Source organism: Anomalospiza imberbis, chromosome 14 (genome assembly GCF_031753505.1).
Source record: "Anomalospiza imberbis isolate Cuckoo-Finch-1a 21T00152 chromosome 14, ASM3175350v1, whole genome shotgun sequence".
Taxonomy (NCBI): Eukaryota; Metazoa; Chordata; class Aves; order Passeriformes; family Viduidae; genus Anomalospiza; species Anomalospiza imberbis.
The window spans coordinates 17,483,102-17,500,819 of NC_089694.1; the positions used below are offsets into that span (position 1 = coordinate 17,483,102).

At 48.4% G+C, this 17,718-nt stretch overlaps 1 protein-coding gene across 1 annotated transcript; it reads left to right on the forward strand.

Moving 5' to 3' along the window:
• Positions 1-5,896: 5,896 nt before the first annotated feature.
• On the forward strand, positions 5,897-17,262 carry FGF16 (fibroblast growth factor 16). Its single transcript, XM_068205199.1, has 3 exons — positions 5,897-6,319; positions 12,520-12,623; positions 16,248-17,262. Exons 1-3 carry the CDS (start codon positions 6,043-6,045, stop codon positions 16,491-16,493), a joined length of 627 nt encoding a protein of 208 aa, XP_068061300.1. The 5' UTR covers positions 5,897-6,042; the 3' UTR covers positions 16,494-17,262.
• The last annotated feature ends 456 nt before the right edge of the window (positions 17,263-17,718 follow it).

Below are 17,718 nucleotides of genomic sequence, written 5' to 3' on the forward strand. Positions count from 1 at the left end.
GGAACCTGCAATTTTCAAATGGAACAGAACAACCTACCTGAGGGTCAGCAAAGCTCCCGTGTTCATTTGCACATGATGCTCATTTGCACATACTTGTCCCTGACTTGTTCCCCTAAAGACTGCAGATCTCAGTTACAATAATCCTCTCCAAATGGGAGTTTTCATGAGTCAGAGTTGAGCCAGAACAGTTCTGCTTTTTACTGTTAATCTATACTGGGATAATTAAAACCAGCAGATCCATGTTTGACACCAAACTATCAATAACTGGAAGAGCTGGGTACTTCCTCTTTTGCAAGTCACATCATTTATTTAGGCATCTGATTGCAAGACCCAGGTAGGCAAGTTCAGCGCTTTATCCTTTAGAACCTTACCTTCATTCTGCCACCAATTCTAAGTGTGTCAAAACCCCATACTTTTACACCTAGTTCTATACCTTGATGGTGATTCTGTTGCCTTCCAGTAGGAATCCTTCCACAAGGCAGAGCCGAGAGATTCCTCAGGTTGAGCACTCAGGTTTGTTACACACTTGTTAACAAAGTATCCAGCACAAACAGGGTCTACGGCCTGGAAGCAATACTACAAAAGATGATGATAATAATAGTAGCTTAAGTAAAACCAATCAAAGATAAAAACCAATAAACCATCCTCTGTTCCCCTTAAGAAAATATGTTTATTCACCCCCTCACAAAGGAGATTGCCGTATTTATCTGCCCGGAGAGCTCAGACATTCCTTGCATGTGCAGCACAGATGGTCACCACACCACAAAAGGCAGAAAGGCTCACGGTGGACGAGTCTGGTTTCTGGATATACAGAAACCTGGTCAGAGCTTCTGCTCCAGCAGGGCTGCTATGCATCCAAAATCCCAAACAAATACAGAAAGCATCAATATCCTTTGGATAACATCTCTTAGTGGAAAAGTAGACTGTCCAGGGAAAAGGAGCTGCACAGTGACCTTGTGAGTCTTAATTAATTAGTGTACAAAGACTGCTGTAAAATCCCAAGGTGGGAAGTGCTAAGGAAGCAGAAGTATTATTTATTAAAGCTCAAGGCTGTGTTGTTTCTTTATCCTCAGATATTCTTCACGTCTGTTTTTGCATTCATGGCCATTGCTACTTCAAATTATTTCAGCTGTCTTGATCTTTTCTTTACCAAATGGAATAGCCCCAGGCAGAGGATATGCAGTATCTAGTAGCTCAGATACTGGGTTGGCTCATTGCAGTTATTTATCTTATTCTTTTCTAATTTATTTACTGTCCAAATCCCAGTCCTGCTCTTCCTTTGATTTTATAGCTAGATACCAAATGTGGCTACTCTCCATGGATAGTAATTACATTGACAGTAAATGCCATTGATATTTTTACTACCTCACTAAATACACTTCTACAGCGTGTGGAGGGAGTCTGCAAGGTCTGTTTTAGCAAACTGGGTATAAAAATCATTGCTAATTCTTCTGAAAACTGAAAGACAGAGCAGTTTGGCAGTAGCCATTTTAGTTCCTAAGGTGGGTAATCAAAGAATAAACTTGGCAGAACTGAAAATCAGCTAAAACAAAGCAGAGCAGAAAGTTAATTTTGTAACACTCTACATTCTTTGACACAAAGTGTACGTAAGTTTTTGTCCTCCTTTAAGAAATTACTGAGTGCAGAACTGTGTTCTGTGTCATACATAAAACAATAGCTAAACTCTTTTCTGCTTTTGGAGGAGTCATTCTAGCTTTCAGTACTTAAAATACATGCCTCTTTCTCTTCAAAAACACAGGGCACAAATCTCTGCTTTTTTCCTCAGCTCGGTAAAAACATAAATAAACCAGGAAATTAAAGATAGAAAGAAGAAAAGAAGAAATAAGAAAAAAGAAAAAAAAAGAAAAAAAAAGAAAAAAGAAAAAAAGAAAAAAGAAAAAAAAAAGAAAAAAGGAAAAAAAGAAAAAAGGAAGAAAAAGAAAAAAAAGAAAAAAGAAAAAAGGAAGAAAAAAAAAAAAAAAGATGAGAAAGCTACCTTTTCCACATTCTGTTGTGCCTAAATAGAACATGTTGTACCAGCATGTACGATTTCTCAATAAAATGTATCGCGGACACTTCAAAAGCTGACCATAATCAGGAGAGTTAAGTGAGGAATGTCAGCTTGGATGGGGGATTGTGCTGCTTTTGTTATACATTAGTTAAGCACGAAGGTTTGTGGGTTTTTACTTTATCTTGGATTTTACTGTACTATAATTGAACTCTATTACCTTTTTCAGTTCCCTAAGTGTTCCACTAAGTGCTTGTGTGGATTTGGGTTTAAGGATATTGTAGACAGATCCAGAGGAGATTGAAGTCTGTGGCAGAGGCCTCTGCAGAGTTTCACTAGTCCTCCACTGCGGAAACTAGGTCTTCCTTGCTTCTTAATCCCCCTGGGATCAGCCCTCAGACATGTGCAGAAATAAAGATTCAAAACCATGAATTTGTTATGGATCCACAGGCAAACCTCACACTTATATCAGCAAAACCAGGTTTCACAGAAGAGTGCCTTTGATTGTAGCAGGATCATTCACTTTACATTAATCTTATGCTTTAAATTCATAGCCTTTACAGGATTACATCCTTAACAGTAATTCCAGGTTTGGGGTGTCCCATCAGCTGTGTCTGGCCCCTCCTCATCTTGGACCTCTGTCATTTTCACCAAAGCAAAATTTATTTCCTTCAGTTATGTCATCACACCTGAGTCTTCATATGGATACTACAGCAATAAAACCATAATTTTTGCAGTGGGATGCTTGAACTCCTCAGACAGTGATATCTCCATGTAACCAAACATGATAAACAAATAGTCAACAAATGCACTTCAGTGGATTTTACTACCTCTGAAACAGCCTATATTTTTATAAAAAAACATAAGTTTAGGCTTCATGTGTCAAATTCTGCATCAACACCCCTTTTATAGCCACAGCTCTGACAGGAAAACCACCCCAGACCCCATTTACAAACCAGACTCCTCACCTACTGCAGACACGCAGGCGGATGTTTCACATCACTGTATCACAATTTCCTTCGTGTCTTCACAGGAGAACACTGCCTGGGTCTGGGGGAAAGGACCTGCAAGCAGGGACCTTTTTAACCCTCCCTCTAGGGTGACGTGGGGAGCAGCACCTTACTGAGGGGAAGAGACCTGCTGAAGGGAGACCCACCATCGCAGGAACCCAACTGAGGGGGAAAGATCCACCACGGCAGGAACACAACTGAGGGGGAAAGACCCACCACGGCAGGAACCCAGCTGAGGGGGAAAGACCCACCACGGCAGGAACCCAACTGAGGGGGAAAGACACACCACGGCAGGAACCCAGCTGAGGGGGAAAGACCCACCATGGCAGGAACCCAACTGAGGGGGAAAGACCCACCACGGCAGGAACCCAACTGAGGGGGAAAGACCCACCACGGCAGGAACCCAACTGAGGGGGAAAGACCCACCATGGCAGGAACCCAACTGAGGGGGAAAGACCCACCATGGCAGGAACACAACTGAGGGGGAAAGACCCACCACGGCAGGAACCCAACTGAGGGGGAAAGACCCACCATGGCAGGAACCCAACTGAAGGGGAAAGACCCACCACGGCAGGAACCCAACTGAGGGGGAGAGATTTTCTCCACATGGCAGGAACCCAACTGAGGGGGAAAGACCCACCATGGCAGGAACCCAACTGAGGGGGAGAGATTTTCTCCACATGGCAGGAACCCACTTAGGAGGAATCCACTGTGAGAGAGACCCTCTCCAAGTTGAGAGACCTGCTCAGGGGAGACCCACCATGGCAGGAACCTCCTGATGGGGAGAGACTTTCTGATGGGAGAGACATGCTGAGGGGAGACCCACCATGGCAGGAACACTCTGAGGGGGAATCTACTGTGGGGGAGATACAGTCTGAGGGGAGAGACACATTGCAGGGAGACTCACCATGGAATAGACTTGCTGAGGAAGAGACCTACTAAGGAGAAAGACACTCTAAGGGGAGACCCACGATGGTGAGAGCCCACTGAGAGCACATCCACGGTGTGGGAGACACTCTCTGAGGGGAGAGACTTGCTGTGGCGGGAACCTCCTGAGCAGGAATCCATTGTGAGGGAGACACACTCAGTGGGGAGACACCCACTGAGGGGAGACCCACCATGGGATAGACTTGCTGAGGAAAGAGATGCACTGAGGGGAGACTCAAAATGGGGGGAACACACTGCAGTGGAGACCATTTCTGAGGGGAGAGACCCACTGAGGGAAGACTGCCACGGTGGGGACCCTCTAAAGGAGAATTCACAGCAGGGAAAATACTCTCTGAGGGGAGAGACCCACTATGGCGGGAACCCACAGAGAGCATATCCACAGTAGGGCACACACTCTCCGAGGGGAAAGACCTGCTGAGGGCTTAGATCTCCCATGGGATAAACTTTCTGAGGGAAGAGACCCGATGAGGGGATAGACCCACTGAGGTGGGAATCCCCTGAAGGAAAATCCACTGGAAGTTTCTCAAGTGACAGACCTGCTGAGTTCTCTTCCGCCATGTGGTAGACTTGCTGAGAAGAGACCTACTGAGGGAAGAGAACTTCTGAAAGAAGACTTGCTGGGGGAAGAGACTCGCTGCAGAGAGAGCTGCTGAAGTAAGAGACCAGATAAGGGGACAAACCCGCTGAGGGAATACCCACTATGGGGGGGGACTCGCAGAGGGGAGAGACCTTCTGAGAGGATACCCGCTCGGGAAGAGACCCCACGGCGGGGATACCCCGTGGGGGAGACCCGCTGAGGTGGACATCACCGACGCCTCAGCTCTGCACGCCGACGCCACCCGGGGGAGCCGCTGCAGCAGAGCGGACTGGTGGCTTGGGAGCAGTTTTGGGTGCTTCTGGTCGTTTGTTTGTGGGGTCTCTGTCCCCTGGCGGGGCACGGCAGAGGGCGCGGGCGACACCCCGCTCCAGGGACACGACAACCCAGTCCCGGGCCCAGCTGGGCCCCCTCAGCACCCGCGATGGGCCCAGCGCCCCGGCGGCGCGGCGCGAGCAGCAGCGCCGCCTGCCGGGCAGGGCGGGGGCGCTCCCTGCCCTCCGTCCCTCCCGGCCCGTCTGTGCCGCCGCTTCCCCGCTCCGCCCGGCTCCGTCTGTCTGCAGCGCGGCCGCAGCTGCCGGCACAGACACGGTGTCGGCGGGCCGGGAGAGCGCGGAAACACCTGTTTCCAACACGGGGAAGGTGGGGAGGGAGAGCGAGCGGCACTGCCCGGCCCCGCCGCGGGCTCCCTCCCCTCCCGGTGGCCGTAACCCGGCCGTACAGCCCGCGGGATCGCCTTTCAGAAAGATCGCATTCCGTTTTTACACATTCGGCTGAAAAACGCGACTCGACCGTCTCCTCACGTGTTGTTTTTTTCCAGCGTGCCCGGTCCGGGGGGTGGTGGGTGGGGGGCACGCTCGGGGCTGAGGCGGTGGCGGCACCGACGGACCTGGGGTTTCCGACAGCCCCGGGACCACCGACCCACCCGGGGGCTCCGACCGACCCGGCCCGGCCCGTGCGGGGCCCGGGGTCGCGGCTGCGGGGCCGGGCAGGGCCGGGAGCGGGGCCGGGGCTGCCGGCGGTGCGGGAGCGGGTGCGTGCGGGCGCTCCATGATTTCATCGTCGGCTGGCGGGGACCTGCCAAGAGCTGTTACGCCTCACTGCGATGTGTAGCTTTTTCCTGCCATTTTTTTTCATAATAAAAGAGGGAGTGAAGCGGGCCTTTTTTTTAAAGGAAAAAAAAAAAAAGCCAAATGCATCAGAGAATGGCGGGCGGGGGGGGGGGGGGGAGGGAAGCAATAGCCAAAGGGGATGCCAGTGAGGTGTGGCTTGCATTTAAATATCCAATATGTCAATGTAAGGGGAGTGTGTACGTATATAAAGTGCAGTTCGCATCCGACGGCGGGACACTGGATCCAGCGATGGGAGGCGCGGGCGGCGCGGGGCCGGGCCGGGGCCGGCAGCGCGGGGCCGGGCGGCCGCAGCCCGCGCTCTGAGCGGCCGCTGTGCCCGCGCCCCCGGGGCCGCTCCGCTCCGCGCCCATGGCCGAGGTGGGTGGCTTCCTGGGCGCGCTGGACCCCGACCTGCACGGCTTTTCCCCCGCGCTGGGCGCCGGGCTGCCCCTCGCCGACTCCCCCGGCTTCCTCAACGAGCGCCTGGGGCAGATCGAGGGGCGGCTGCAGCGGGGCTCCCCCACCGACTTCGCTCACCTCAAGGGCATCCTGCGGCGGCGGCAGCTCTACTGCCGCACCGGCTTCCACCTGGAGATCTTCCCCAACGGCACGGTGCAGGGCACCCGGCAGGACCACAGCCGCTTCGGTAAGAGGCCGGGGGGTGCCCGAGCAGGTGCCCCGCGCGCACAACTAATTACCCCGCTAATATAAATCATCCCGGGATGGATATAATTGGCCTCCTAAACAAATGCGCTCACTCCCCAGCAATGCGGGAGTTTTTATTTCCAATTTCCTACTCTCCCGGCGCTCAGTCTTTCTGCAGGTGCACTAAAACATGCCTTTACAAGGGGGAAAAAAGAAAAAGTAAAAAAAAAAAATTAAATAAAGAAAAAAAAAGAGGACGGTGACCAGCTTTAGCTCTGTCTCTGAAGTTAGTGGTGAGGGAAACAAAACAGAGACGTTCCTCGTTGGAATTTCTTGGAAATTCCAACGTTGGAAAAAGAAATTCCTTGCTTTTTTTAGTTGTTTCATTGTTTTGTTTTGTTTTTTGTTTTTTTTTTTTTTTTAACTTCTGTTTTCTGGCATCTGTAGATATTTGTGAGCTGCTTTCTTTTACATGCATGACTTTGATTAGAAGAGTGTCTCCCCAAAGCAGGCAGGGATCTGTTGGCTGGAGGGGCGTTAGGAGCTAGGTTTGGGAAGGTTGATGGAAAGGAAAAGGGGAGGCTGAAGAGGGAAAAACACTTAGGGGACCTCGGAAGAAAGAAGATGGAACAATAGGCAGAGTACTATGGATTTACCTTGCTGACCAGGATACAGCTGGAAGACTGCAGTGCCTGTATCAGTGGCATACAAGAGCAGTGACCTCTAATGAGACTATATGTAATCTTCAAAAAATGCATCCCAAGCCACAGGCAAAAGAGTACAGTCAGTTTGAGCACAGTAAGAGAAATTCCCGCTACTCCAACATCTAGTGCAGGTGTCTGTATAAGCTATCAACAAGTCCCATGCCAGTGATCTCAGCTATGTTGTCAACAGGTTGCAAGACGTGCTCGCAAGACTTTTTATAGTTTTCAAGTGAGTTAACTCCTCGGTGAAAGGAATTCTTTTTTTGCCTTTACTTGTTTGCAACCAGCCAGTTCTGATACTCCTGGAAGTGCTGCTGCTGCTATTGCTGGAGGTGTAAGGCAGGTTTTTGGAACAATTGGGGAAGCTTATCTTTCCATAAACACCAGGTGTGTGCATGGCATGTCCCTGCCTAAATCAACAAGAGAGTCATAACCCGCAGGTCAGAGTCAGGCACTACTATGTTCGTGGGGCGAGTGTTCTTTAATTACCTCCTGAAAACACCCATCTTTTAACCTTTTGTGCTGTAATACGCAATGGGTTTCCACGTTCAAAGAGTTGAAAGTAAACCCATTGCATCTGGTTGGTTTCAGTTCAAGCTGCCACGTAGTGTTTCTAGTCTATCAGTTCTTTTTCCTTACCTTTGTAGAACTAAACAGCCAGTTTCAAATGGCAGCATTTGTTTCAGGTCCATTTTTTATAAAGATTGAGTAAAACAAGTATATTTTTCAGCCTGGAAAAAACATGCTAGAAATGCTAAAACTTTTCATGGATTTTGCACACTGAAGTCACACAGTGATTTCCATAAATCGAAACATTGGCATTCCCTAAGTGTTTTAGCAGTCCGCATCCAGCTCCGTAAACTAGACCAGACTTCAGATATTATAGTTTTCTGCTTCAGGGTTTTCCCAGAGGCAGTGTAAAATAAATAGTTATTTGTTGTAATTGCAAGACAAAGCCCCAAAGGATTAGACTGGAATCCTTGCGTTCAGATCAAGTTGGACTAAGCCTTGCTTCAGCAGAGACTCAAAGCAATAACGTATTGGCACACAGTATTCACCATCTGCGTTCAGTAGCCATGAATATTTAAATTCCAATGTTACTGGTATGGTTCATATTAGGATGTCATGTACCAATGCATTCCTAAATTTTGCATGCAACAGTCAGAAAGAAGTAACTTATAACAGGAATAGGCAGCCTGAGTGATTCTGGGGACTCCAAAGCTATTGTGAGGGATGCAGAGGTAGATGAGGAGTTCAGGGAAGCACTTTAAAGCTGCCTTAAATCTTGAAGCACCTGGAGAAATACTTAGAAATCCAGGATCAAGCCCACATGGCTGGAAGGTGCTCACTGGTACCATGAGCAGATAATTAAGGTGCTCTATGGATGGCTGCGATGCCGCAGACCAGGCACGTGTCCAGCTGCAGGTGGGATGTAGGGTAGAACTGGACTTGGCATCCCCGTCTCTTAATGTGGAAGGGATTCAGGAATAGACAGGCAGTATCTGCACCCTCCCATGTGCAGCCATCCCAAAAGCTGCTAGATGTGCAAGACATCCACATCTTCCAGAGAGGAAAATAACCAAAGCCCTGCTGATGGAGAACGGAGTCACAAGATCCCAACAGTGAAGGTTAAAAGAAGAGATTCTTTTGTACCACAGCATTTGGGGGTGTGACGGTAGGACATGGGAGGTACTGGCATCATCCACCCACACTGCCTGAGCAATCACAGGAACTACTGCCTCTTATCTGTCAAGGACTGGAGCTTTCCTAAATCACACCTATCTTCTGGAATGTGATATTTTATACTTCTAAAAACAAAGATTCTTTCAAGAACAATGGAGTGCAACTTATTTTTCCTAGAGGAGCTTTAATGCAAAATGTGGTAAAGCCCTCTAGGTTTCTTGGAAGAAAGCTCATTCTCGCACTACAGAAGTGCCCAAATTCAGTCTCTGAACTGGCAGCTCTGGCAAGGTCACCCCCAAAAGAATAAAGTGTTTTCTAGAATGTATCTCTCTCACTGCATCTGCTCAGAACCTTCCTCTACAAAGAAATAAAGGACAATCAAAATCTGGAGGGTGTCTGGACTGACATTAACACCCCAATGACAATCCTTCTCAGAATGAAACTCAGAGAAATTTGCTGGGAAAATCCCTGCCAGGAAGAACTGCTCCTTTTCTGCCTCATTTACAGCAGCATTAAAGAAGTGAACCCAACAGTGCTACTCACTGCAGTGGAAGAGAGAGAGGCCTTGAGGTTGCACTGTAGATGAATAAAGGCAGAAAACAAAGCTCTTCCGGGGTACAAACCTTCTCATGGATATGCTACACAGACTCCTAGAGAAGCTGCTGAGACCTCCAGAGAAAGTTTGGCTGTAATTTTGACATTCAGACCATAGTGCACCTGTTGCTGAACAGTTGTTGAGGTTTTTAGCCGAAGCTTTAGGTTTGTAGCCATTAATACAACATCTGATGTTTCTGTACCCCAGCTCCTGAATACAGTCATGTAAGAAGAGACAGGTGCAGGGAGCTGAATTTTTCTTTGAGGGATGGTTTAGAGTAAGGCGAGAGTGTGTGGGTCTGGCCATGGCAAAGCTCAGGAGATTATTCAGTGCTTTAGTGGTAAATGAATCCAGTCAGACTCTCCAAGTCTTATCTGGAAAGACTCAAGGAACAAAGAGAATGAATAATCAAAGTGAGGAAAAAAAAAGAGGCAAGTCCCGGGGGAAAGAAAAAAAGAAGGCAAAAGAAAAAAACAAAAGCATGGTCTACCACAAAAACACACCGCTACAATTGGAAAGAGAATTCTTGAGCTGGCCCCAGTGGCCACTCCCTGTGCTGCTGCAGATCAGATGTACGAAGCTGCAATTTTGTCTAGAATTGGAGTGAGTTAAGGACAGGATGGATATCCGCCCACATATTTTCAGCCTTCACTCTGTCTCCTGACTTTTGTGGGCTCAAGTTACGTTCTTAATGCTCTTTCAACATAGTCATCTTCCATGCATGTCTCCAAGTGCCACTCAGAGATCAGAAAGAGGAATACTACAAGAGATGTTGTCAGAAGAGATTGTCATGGGCACGTCTTGGAAGAAATTCCATTTGCAAAACCCATATCTACCCAACCTGCACCAGGTGAGGGATGTCTTATTGCTCAGAGAAGGAAGATGCTGATGCTCCTCCTGGCTTAGTCCTTCCCAGGTCTTTGGAGACCTGGATTGATATGCCTCATACAGAGCATGCCTGTGGGCATACTCAAGAAAAGATCAGAGTTCCCCTGCCTTAGACATCCTTCAGTTTCTCAGTGGAACCAGCAACATTTTCCTGCTTCTCAGAAGTGACAGGAGACAAAAAAAGTGCTGATGCTGAGGAATGTGTCTATGCCTACAGGAAGGTCCATCTACCCTTCTTCAGTTACTTGATATGTTTCACTTGAATATTCCTTGGTCTCCAGCCTGGGAAAGGCTTCCCCATTCCTGGGGGTATCTCTGTACTCCTGCTTTACTTTTTACGATCCCTGTAGTTGTCCATCTTTCCTCACTCCTTTTCAGAGTGGCTGTGCTAATTTCTGGTCTGCAGATGGGAAAAAGCACTCAGCAGTTCAGTAACTCCCTCATCTCAGAACTGGTGGGTAGTGAAGGGAGGAAACCACCCCTCATCCTGCACCTCTCTCCTCCCTGTTTGGGATTCTTTTCAGCTAAGAAACCCCAACAACTACTGAGAAGAGCAGAGCCAGGGTCTGTGTCTGTCTGGCTTGGAAAGGCTGCCTTCCTTGGATAAGCTGCCTGTTCCTGATGTTTCTGCAGGCAGGATGTGTCCCCAGGCCAGGATGTGTAGCTGGGTATATTTCAGCCTGTAAAATGTCTGCTCCAGTCCATAAAGTGTGTTTTGTGGTGTTTGCTTCCCTGTTTGCCTCCAGGCCTTGCTGCTCCCAAGTCCATATTTCATGTCCTCTAGCACCCACTGGTTTCAGAGAGGGCTGGATTAGATGCACAAGCCCCAGAGCAGGCAGGGGAAAAGGAGGACAGAAGGTCTGAGGGTAGGCAGGAATTCCTGCAGCCGGCTAAGCTGCCAGCACCTGACGATGAGCCTGCACTGCACAAAGTGGGTCAGGGGTGTCCATCGCCGTCTGGGCTGTCCTGTATTTAGGCAGTGATGCAGTGTCATCTGAGAGTTGTCACATCCATGCCCCAGGCTGTGGGGTGACCCAGAGCTGTGGCTGCCACTGAAGTCAGCTGGCTCAGGTGGCCGCTTGTCACGCGGTGACAAGGCAATACTTAAAACCAAGGCAATATTTTAAGAGGAGCTCTGGGAGGTAACCTGATCAGAGCATCAATTGCCCAGGGCTAGATGTTTTGGGAGCTATATTAGGAGAGCTGGAGCCACGATAAAGGTTAGAGCAACTTTCCCCTCCAGTCAATGGAGACATGCAGTCGATGAGATGAGGAAAACCATCTTCCTTGCCTCCCAGCTAATTAATCCTGCACTGGTCACTGGCAAAACTGCCTGTGACCTCTACATAGGTAGTGTGTGAAATCCATAATAACACAGTCCCACCACTGCCTTCAGGCAGTCTTCCTGGGAAGACTGAAGGTGGTGTTGGGCAGGGGCCGTTTGTTTTTAAGTGCTTCACCAAAGGTTCTCCTGTTACAAGTCTTTCCCCATTGAAACAGCTGCAGCTGTGGGGGTGCAGCAGCCAGACCCTGCTGTTTCTTTCCAGAGGAAATGAGGCTGCCACCAGCATAGCAGGCTGCAGCCCATGGGTAAAACAGTTGCTGTTGCAGGGCTGGGGATGGCTGGGACAGATGCTGCTGGACTGGGAAGAGGCTGGAAGGAGGCTGGGACAGGCAGCAGGACATAGTGGGCAGGAAGGGGTTCTGGCAGTAACAGTGACAGGAGGTGACAGAGAAAGGACTGGCAGTGCCATGGCTCCGATGGCTGCAGAGGAAGATGCATTTTTACCTGCGTGCTTTGAAGCTGGATTTTATCCCTATGGCTTGCATATACATTTTGGGTTGGCAAGTATGCCAGTGGGGTGCCAGGATGAAGATAGTCCTCACAGACATCTCCTCTAGTGCTTTTCACTTCTTTTTACTGTACCCATGACTTTAAAACCTGTAGGATTATCATCTTATTCTAGAAGACAAAACAGCACTTGTTTTGGTGAAGAATAAAATGTAGCTTGGTAACAGCCTTCTGACATTGCTAGTGGCCAGGCCCAAGTTTCTACATCTGTCTTCTTGGTGATAATTATGAAAAAAATCCAAATCCAAACCAACAAAACCTTGCAAAGCTTTTCTCATTAGCAAAGACAATCCCTCTTGGGCAACTCAAATTCACGATGCTGGGGAGAAGCCCAGACTGGAAATCAGAAGATTGCGCACAGATGGGACTATAGAGTTAAGAACGGTATTGTTTCTGGGAATGTCTGGTTTGTTTTGGTTGCTGGAGCTGGGTGTTGTTTTTTCCCTCTGTATGATTTGCAGTTTTTTTTTCTTTTTTAGGGATTTTGGAATTTATTAGCCTGGCAGTGGGGCTGGTGAGCATCCGTGGTGTGGACTCCGGACTCTACCTCGGCATGAATGAGAGAGGCGAGCTCTATGGGTCGGTAAGTTCAGGCTGGGCTGATTGCAGCCTGTGGCCTGAGCTGTGTCACAAGCTGCTCTGTCACAGGCCCTCCACGTCCTTGTGGTGCCAGTCTCCATCCTACCCTTGATGCCACTGCTGTTTTAACATAAATTATAGATAGGAAATTGGGTTTGAGGGAGGATTCACTCCTGCTGTGGGACCCCACGGTGGTGCCCAGCCCCCAGACATCACACTGAGGTTTTGCCTTTCACAAATGGTGTGGCAATGGCCGGGTAAAGGCAGGGGGACATTTAGCATAAAGCCAGGAACTGTTTATGTGTTTTCCCAGCCTGAGTAACACATCAGTTGCATTCTCCTTGTGGTCAGGTCTGCACCTATCTGCAGGTCTTATCTTTGTATTATGGCTCTTTAACCAACAGAAGCTGAAACTGTGGCCTGAGTGTTACTGTAAAATTCTCTGTAACTCCTTTTAGGAGTTTAGGGCTGCTGTTCATGATTTCCTAGAAGTCCCCTTTTCAGGCTAAAATTTTCCATGTTTTGACTAAAAACCCCAAGTGTAAACTCATTAATTGTTATGACTTACAGTCAAAATGCCAGGTCTTAACAGCTGGGCAGAGGTGCTTCCTACAGGTTAATTTAGCTCAGTTCCTAATTCTTTAGCTCAATTAAGGGTGGATCACAGTAGAAATGAAATGAAATAAAATAAAATAAACCAGTTCTAAACCAAAGCAGAAGGCAGCACTTCCTCTCACCATCAGATAAGCCTCATTGTACAAGTTAAAACTCATGTACTCTGCATACACAGAAGCTGTAAGAAAACCTTTGTTTGGCAAACAGTAAAATGAGTTCAGCTCATTTTCCCCTGTCCCATTTCCACCTGAGACTACCACAGACCCTTCCCCCATTTAAGACACAGCTGCTGATGTTTATATGAGATAGTTGTCCGGAGAAGCTGTGACTGCCCCATCCCAGCAAGTGTCCAAGGCCAGGCTGGATGGGGCTTGGAGCAATGTGGGATAGTGGAAGGTGTCTCTGCCCAGGGCAGGGATGAGCTTTAAGGTCCCTTCCAACCCAAACCACTCTGTGATTCTCTGATCATCAAATACTGCATGCACCAATAACTGTTCTTTTCCCATCTCATTTCTGTAACAGCTTCTGCCCTGCACAGCAGTTAAATGCAGAAACAATGGTTAAATTAAAAATGTGCAAAACAGAGAAAAGAAAAATCACCAGGATTCCATAAAACACAAAATCTCCTGAAGTACACTTCACAAAGCAGAGCTGGAGCAGCACCTCTCCTCTCAAATTCTAAGGCTGCTCAGTAGCTCCTGGAGTTTCAGCTTTCACTCGTGCCTGCTGGAGAACATGAGCCCTTTTATCCCTCCCTTTTGCCTTCAAACCCTGCAGCTCTGATTGTGAATTGAGTTTCATGATGGGTTAATTAAATTCTAGATCCCATGTTCATGTTACAATGCAGAAACAAAAATAGGGTAACATTTTACAGCACTGAATCTGGAAACAGAATTGACCTGAAGACAGTCGTGGGAGCTGTCCCTGCCCATGGCAGGGGTCTGTAATGAGGTGATCTTTAAGGTTGTTTCCAACCCAGACCATTCTGGGATCTTGTGCACCAGGCAGGACGCTGCAGGGACACACTCAAAAGGCTGATCCAAACTTCCTGCATCATGAGCCAGGTCCCCAAATAACCCCAGAGTTTTAAAATCTGGGACACGTGGGTTGTACAATGATGGCTTTTGGAACTCAAAAGCCACTACAGTATTCTTAATTAAAGGTCCATAAAACAGTGCCTGACAACAGCATTAGCATTACAATGGTATTTTGGGAGATCACAGTACAGCAGTATTTTTAAATTTTCAGCAAGTTTATTATTTCCCTCTGTGCCAATTTTGCCTGATGCCTGTGTTGATGCAGCCAGGGCCAGCCATCCCCACAGCGACACGTGGAGTCCCCTCAGGACACAGAGCTTTTCCGCCTGTCCCTGTTGACCTCGTGCCAGCATTTCTGTAAAGCTCCCCAAGGATTTCAGAAATGCCACTAATGCTTAGGGCAGCAAAAGTCATGGGCAGCACCTTGCCTGCTGCCTGTGTGGTGTCAGATTCAGTGGGGACATCCTGGGGCTTGGAAAGGAATAAATCACATCTTGCAGAATCACCCCAGACTCGCCAAACATTTTCCACAAGCACTGTACTCCAAACTGCCCAGTGCAGCACGGGGGAATGGGGGCAAAGCAACAGCCAGAGTTCAGCCAGTCATCAGGTTCCAACATATTCCAAGTAGATGGCATCTGAGAGGAGGGAAAAAACCCAGCCTGTATTTATTGACAGAGCTGGGAAGAGAAGCCTGCAGTTCCATGGGTCTCAGATGGCCAAGGCTGTGGCCTAGGACTTTTGGAGGGCTCACAACTCACCTCAGGCTTTATTTAATTAGCAGCAGAACATTGAAAACAGGTTCTGAGCGCAGGTGAGCTCCTGGATTGTGTTACAAAACACATCTACTGCAGGCAGTAACATTTACTGAGCACTCAGTGTGCCACGGAGGGGACACATTCCCTGCCCAGATAGTTTACAGTGGAGGGACAGTGGCTGTAATATTAGAGCACTCTACATTTGCAGGCTGCCCTTCAGCTGAAAGGGCTCCCAGTCACTCTGGCAGTACCCTGGTGGGATGGGATGGGGTGGCTGGACCCTCTGTGACAGCACAGCAGAGCTGGCAAAGCTACCTGTGTCCTTGTGGGGCAGAGGGACAGCCTTGCTCCCCACTGCAGCCAGGCACATGCCTGTAGCTGACACATGGAGATGGCAGGGAGAGGGAAGGAACAGTGGACATGAATGAAAAGTCTGTCATCAAACAGCCACTGCCAAGAGCCCCCAGCTGCCAGGGCTGGATGGGAAGGCTGGCTCTGTCTGTGGTGACACCAGTGCCATCTGTCCCCCACGCCAGCGTGGGATGAACCAGCTGCACACCCTCATCACATCACCTATCACCACCCTAAATCTTCCCTGGGCTCTGACATCCCACATCCCTCTGGGTCTTGTTACAGCCTCCCATCACAGCTCACTGCCACTCCAGGAGGTGAAATCCTGAGCCATGCTTTCATTCCCATCTCAGTGCATCCAACTGTGTGCCCTGAACTTCCAAAGCAGTGCTTGCTCCTGTTTTCCTATTTAGACCCTTCAGATGTGCTGCCTGCTGCTTCTCTCACCCAAAAGAGGGGATTTGGGGTGTGTGGGACCTTGGAGGGGGCTGCTACAAGGGGACGTGTCCCTGCCTGGTGGCACAACCACCCCAGCAAGTTGAAACTCACACCTGGACCAGTTTGGAGCTTTGTTGTGTGCCTGTCTGATGTATTCATGGAGCACCTTTGCAAAATCCACACCCACCTTCTCCTTCTGTCCCCTTCCTTCTCCAACTCCAGAGGTCCTTGGGTCTTTGACTTATGCCCATTTCCAGATCTCATACAGGGTAAGCATACCCAGCAGCACAGTCTTCATCCTCAGGGGAGCCAGGAGAAGGCAGCTGGAAAAATGCTAGAAAAACAAAGTAAGGAGTGGTGACAATGTTTTCTCTTTTACCTTTTTGACACGAGTGTCTCTTTGTTCCCCTGCTGCGCTGCCCACGGCAGAAGAAGCTCACCCGGGAGTGCGTTTTCCGTGAGCAGTTTGAGGAGAACTGGTACAACACGTACGCCTCGACCCTGTACAAGCACCCCGACTCAGAGCGCCAGTACTACGTGGCCCTCAACAAGGACGGCTCCCCCCGCGAGGGGTACAGGACTAAGAGACACCAGAAATTCACCCACTTCTTACCCAGGCCTGTGGACCCTGCCAAAATCCCTGCCATGTACAGAGACCTCTTCCACTACAGGTGATGGTTCCTGCGGTGTCAGTGTACATACCTGGGCTCCCAAGCTTTTTCCCAGAGCACTCTATTAATAGTCATTCCATCATTCCTGTAAGAGTAGATGACCTAGGGAAGCACTTACATTGAATTCAGACACTGCTGTTCCTCCTTGTTTCCAGTGTATATCGAACCTGGGTTATTTATGGGGCGGGGGTAGGGGAAGGGAGGGAACCCTACATTTAATCTTCCATTTTTGTTCACTTTTGTTACCCGGTTGCTACAAGAGAGGCTGAATATTCAATGTTACGGTTGCTTAAAGGAACGAGCAGGTGAGCAAATGATCACTGGGGAAAATGAGGCCCCAAAACAAACTAAAAATGAAGAGAAGAAAAGAAAACAAAGACCACAAAACTGCTGCAGATGCTGCTGCTGAGCTGGGATAGTTCCCTGCTAAGGAAAAGCCTTTGAGTGGTGCCCTGCTTTAGCAGCCTGGGAGTTTGCTACATGGATGATGCTCCATGGACTGGTCCTGATTTGTGGGGTTCTTCCTGCTGTTGGGGTGGGAGTGGGGCAAGGAACATTATTCAGATGTAAGCATGGATACTGTGCATAAGGACAAAACTATTTATAAAATGTATATGATATTTATTTTATATATTTATTTATTTCAAAATAATTTTATTTTTAATGAGAGATGCTATGACCGGATTTTCATCAGGAAGAATAAGGTCCTACTGAAACAGGAAAAAAAAAATGAGTTTTAAGAGCTTATCGGCAATAAAATTGTCTTTATATTATAGATTTCTTGCTAGCCCTTTTTTTTGGCACTCTTCAACAACTAACCTGGTATTTTCTCAGCAACATGAACAATAAATCCACTCTGAAAGGGCTTTGTGCAGTAAAGGTCAGTTACCTAAGCCCCAAACTCCTGCAGGAAGATGACATCAAATCACAGGTCTGGGAGGCACCAGCTTGGTCTCCTTGGGGCATGAGGCACCCCCATGGATTTATCGTCCTTCTCAAAACCAAGAGGACAAACATTTGGAGCATCTGCTGTGTTTTGGGTGGACCCATCAGTCCTGCAATAAAACCAGCACATCTTGCATGAGGTTTACCTGCAGCACCATGAAAAATCTGTGGAGAAATAGAAAGCAACAGCAGCAATTCTAAACCCCCTCACTTTTAGGCAATTACCATGGATGAGGGTCATCCCCTGCTGCAGGCAGTGCTTGGATGTTCATGGCTGTGTGGCA

Coding starts and splice junctions, on each gene's coding strand:
- FGF16 (XM_068205199.1), top strand. CDS start 6,043: ATGGCCGAGGTGGGTGGCTTCCTGGGCGCGCTGGACCCCGACCTGCAC. Junction 6,320..12,519: donor GCAGGACCACAGCCGCTTCG/GTAAGAGGCCGG, acceptor TTTCTTTTTTAG/GGATTTTGGAATTTATTAGC. Junction 12,624..16,247: donor GAGGCGAGCTCTATGGGTCG/GTAAGTTCAGGC, acceptor TGCCCACGGCAG/AAGAAGCTCACCCGGGAGTG.